We start from the raw sequence: 4,110 nt of genomic DNA on the forward strand, positions 1-4,110 counted from the left end.
GAATTTAGTTTGCTTGCCCTTGGAGGGATTAGAGGTCATACTGGGAATGGACTGGCTGTCTATCAACCACGTGGTGCTTGATTGTGGACGGCGCATAATTGTGTTCCCAGAAATAGAAGGGATAGAGTTGGTAACATCTGGAGAGGCAGTGAAAGAGATGAAGAGGGGATCGACTTGTTTTGTGATAGTGGCCCAAGAGAAGAAGATGAGTACAGAAGAGCAGATCAGTAAGATACCAGTGGTGGATGAATATGCCGACGTATTTCTAGACAAGATACCTGAGCTACCACCCAGTCGGGATATAGATTTCTCAATTGATCTAATCCGTGGAGCGGGTCTAGTGTCGACAGCGCCATACAGAATGGCACCAGTTGAACTAGCAGAGTTGAAGAATCAGATAGAAGACCTGCTAGAGAAGAAATTCATCCGACCCAGCGCTTCACCGTGGGGAGCCCCGGTGTTATTAGTGAAGAAGAAAGACGGTAGTTCTCGGCTGTGCGTCGATTATCGGCAGTTGAACAAGTTGACGATAAAGAACAAATACCCACTGCCGAGAATTGATGATTTACTTGATCAGCTCAGGGGGGCAGGAGTATTCTCCAAGATTGACTTGAGGTCTGGCTATCATCAGATCTTAGTCAAGCCGGAGGACGTCCAGAAGACAGCTTTTAGATCGAGATATGGACATTACGAATATGTCGTGATGCCCTTTGGAGTGACCAACGCTCCAGCTGTCTTCATGGATTATATGAACCGCATCTTCAGACCATATCTGGACAGATTCGTGGTAGTGTTTATAGATGATATTCTCATCTACTCACGGACTAGAGAGGAGCATGCTGACCATCTGAGAATTGTGTTGGAGGTATTGAGGGAACATCAGCTGTATGGTAAACTGTCCAAATGTGAATTCTGGCTGGACGAGGTGCAGTTTCTAGGGCACGTAATTTCTTCGCATGGTATATCAGTGGACCCGAGTAAGATTGAGACAGTGTTGAAATGGGAGAGACCTCAAACTGTAATAGAAGTCAGAAGCTTCTTGGGATTGGCTGGATACTACAGGAGGTTTGTGGAAGGGTTTTCTAAAATGGTGAGTCCATTAACTCAACTCACTAGGAAGGATCAACCTTTCTCATGGACTGATAAATGTGAGGAATGCTTCGAAGAGATGAAAAGGAGGTTGACTACCGCTCCGATTTTAATTATTCCAGATACCAGTAAGACGTTTGAGGTATACTGCGATGCATCCTACCAGGGTTTGGGTTGTGTACTAATACAAGAGAAGAGGTCGGTAGCTTATGCCTCTAGACAATTAAAGGTGCACGAGAAAAACTACCCTACCCACGATTTGGAGTTGGCTGCTGTAGTGTTTGCTCTTAAAACATGGAGACACTATTTATATGGCTCCCAATTTCAAGTGTTTAGTGATCATAAAAGCCTGAAATATATGTTCGATCAGAAGGAGCTAAATATGAGACAGCGACGTTGGATGGACTATCTCAAGTATTACGATTTTGAATTACTCTACCACCCAGGTAAAGCTAATGTGGTGGCGGACGCCTTGAGTTGAAAACGGAAGCACATCTCAGCTATGATGGTGAAAGAGTTGGAGTTAATTGAGAAGCTCAGGGATATGAACCTGGGTATGCAGCTGAGTGGGGATTGCATCAGATGTGGTGTGCTTACATTGACTAGTGACGTACTGGGGACTATCCGAGATCAATAGAGGGGTGATGCTGAGATACAACAATTTGTGAGTTGGATAGGGACTGAGAAGGGGAAAGACTACAGGCTTGGAACGGATGGTATCCTAAGGTTTAGAGACCGAGTTTGTGTGCCTGGAGATTGGAGACTGAGGAAACAGATTCTGGAAGAAGGTCATAAAAGTCGTCTTAGCATACACCCAGGTATGACTAAGATGTATCACGATTTGAAACAATCTTTCTGGTGGAATGGGATGAAGACTGACATTGCCGACTTCGTGGCATCATGCTTAGTGTGTCAGAAGGCCAAGATTGAACACCAACGACCAGGGGGTACGCTTGAGTCGTTGGATCTTCCTCAGTGGAAATGGGATAGTATAGCCATGGACTTCGTCACTCATTTGCCGAAGTCTGCGAAGGGGCACGATTCAATCTGGGTAATAGTGGACAGGTTGACAAAGTGTACTCATTTCCTTGCTATTAATCAGAAGTGGTCAATGGACAGATTGGCTGAGTTGTACGTGAGGGAAGTGGTCAGGTTGCACGGTGTGCCAGCCAGTATAGTGTCAGATAGAGATCCGAGATTCACTTCTCGTTTTTGGCAGTCATTACAGGCAGCGTTGGGGACTCAGTTGCGGATGAGTTCTGCATACCATCCTTAGACTGATGGGCAGTCGGAGCGTACCATTCAGTCCTTGGAGGATCTGTTGAGGGCTTGTGTATTGGATCACATGGGTAGTTGGAGTGAGATGTTTCCCTTAGTGGAGTTCACATACAACAACAGTTATCACACCAGCATTGGTATGGCTCCATATGAGGCATTGTATGGGCGGCGGTGTAGGACGCCGTTGTGTTGGAACCAGGATGGGGAATCATTAGTGTTGGGTCCTGAGTTTTTACAGCAAACCTCTGAGAAGGTTAGGGCAATTCAGGAGAGAATGAGGGCTACACAGAGCAGACAGAAGTCCTATGCAGATAGAAGGAGACGACCTCTAGAGTTCGAGGCTGGGGATCATGTGTTCCTCAGAGTAACACCGACGGCTGGTATTGGGAGGGCCATCAAATCGAGGAAGCTAACTCCGAGATTTGTTGGGCCTTATCAGATTCTGAGGAGAATTGGCGTTGTAGCTTATGAAATCGCCTTGCCACCGCACCTGACGAATCTGCATAATGTGTTCCACGTTTTCCAGTTGAGGAAATATGTTGCAGATCCGTCGCACGTACTGGAGTCAGATGATATTCAGATTCGGGATTCACAAGTGAAACAGCTACGGGGGAAGGAACTTAAGACCATGAAGGTGCTGTGGGATGAGACTACCCAGGAGATGACTTGGGAGATGGAGGATCGCATGAAGCAATCCTATCCGTACTTATTTCCTGGTAAGTCTTATTTTCGAGGACCAAAATCTTTAAAGGTGGGTGTAATGTAAGACCCGGGAAAATTAAATAGTTATTTAATTAATAAATTAATTAGGACGGGTAATGAGAACATTTTAAAGCAATAAATTTGAGGAGTTATGACGTGGAAAAGTACTAGCTCAGGTGGTTGAGAGTACTTTATTGTGTGTGAGGACTTGGGTTCGAGTCCTATGTGTGCCACTTGGATGTTATTTAAATTATGTGTTTTTGTGTTTTGATATATTGAATGCGTAGTGTAGTGATAAACTCTTAAAATTGTAGGAGTTATCATGAAATATGAATTGGTTGAGTGGTTATATACTTAAATTATAAATTGATTGGTTGTGGGTTCAATCCTTGCTAAGAACAAAACTAATTTTCTTTTTGGCAATTTTGGGTTGCATGGTATTGAAGGGACTTAGAAACCCTAGCTGCAGATGAAGGCAGTCCAATGGGTAAGAAACCATTCAATGGTGGTTCATGAGTAGTCATTAGCAAGGATACTTAAGATATTTTCGTTTTAGCATTTAGCACCTTTAATTTGGGTAATAAGAGAGAGAGAGAGAACAGGCTAGTGGGAGAGGCAAAGAGTACCACAGTGGGTGTAAGGGTCGAATACTAGGATTTCAGAAGAGAGAAACTGATTGTAAGAGGGTGGAGTGGCTGGAAAACATTGTGGATGCGCAAGAGAGGGTTAGGGAAGCTTTTTGGATTGGAGATACATCAAGAATTCGTGGTCCAGCAAGAAATTCCAGGTTAGGGGAGCTGCTTATTATGTTTTTACTTCGTGTTCGATTGGTTATGTGATGTTTGTTTGAATGCATGAGTTTTCCCTTTCACTCTGACGCTGTTTCACGAAAATTCTGGGTCCTCGCCCAGAAACCGCCTGGCGGGCATGTATGTGCCGCCAGACGGCACATCAGTGTAACCATATTTCTGGGTTTTGTTATGAGTTGCTTGGCGGTGGGTTGAATTCCGCCAGGCGGTGCATTCTGGTTGTCGCCGTTTT

The 4,110-nt window shown here is 44.6% G+C and overlaps 1 protein-coding gene across 1 annotated transcript; it reads left to right on the forward strand.

The window, feature by feature from the left end:
- The first annotated feature begins 2,434 nt into the window (after nt 1–2,434).
- On the forward strand, nt 2,435–3,908 carry LOC114172437. Its single transcript, XM_028056916.1, has 2 exons — nt 2,435–3,083; nt 3,655–3,908. Exons 1-2 carry the CDS (start codon nt 2,435–2,437, stop codon nt 3,906–3,908), a joined length of 903 nt encoding a protein of 300 aa, XP_027912717.1.
- The last annotated feature ends 202 nt before the right edge of the window (nt 3,909–4,110 follow it).

Source organism: Vigna unguiculata, unplaced genomic scaffold (genome assembly GCF_004118075.2).
Source record: "Vigna unguiculata cultivar IT97K-499-35 unplaced genomic scaffold, ASM411807v1 contig_566, whole genome shotgun sequence".
Taxonomy (NCBI): domain Eukaryota; kingdom Viridiplantae; phylum Streptophyta; class Magnoliopsida; order Fabales; family Fabaceae; genus Vigna; species Vigna unguiculata.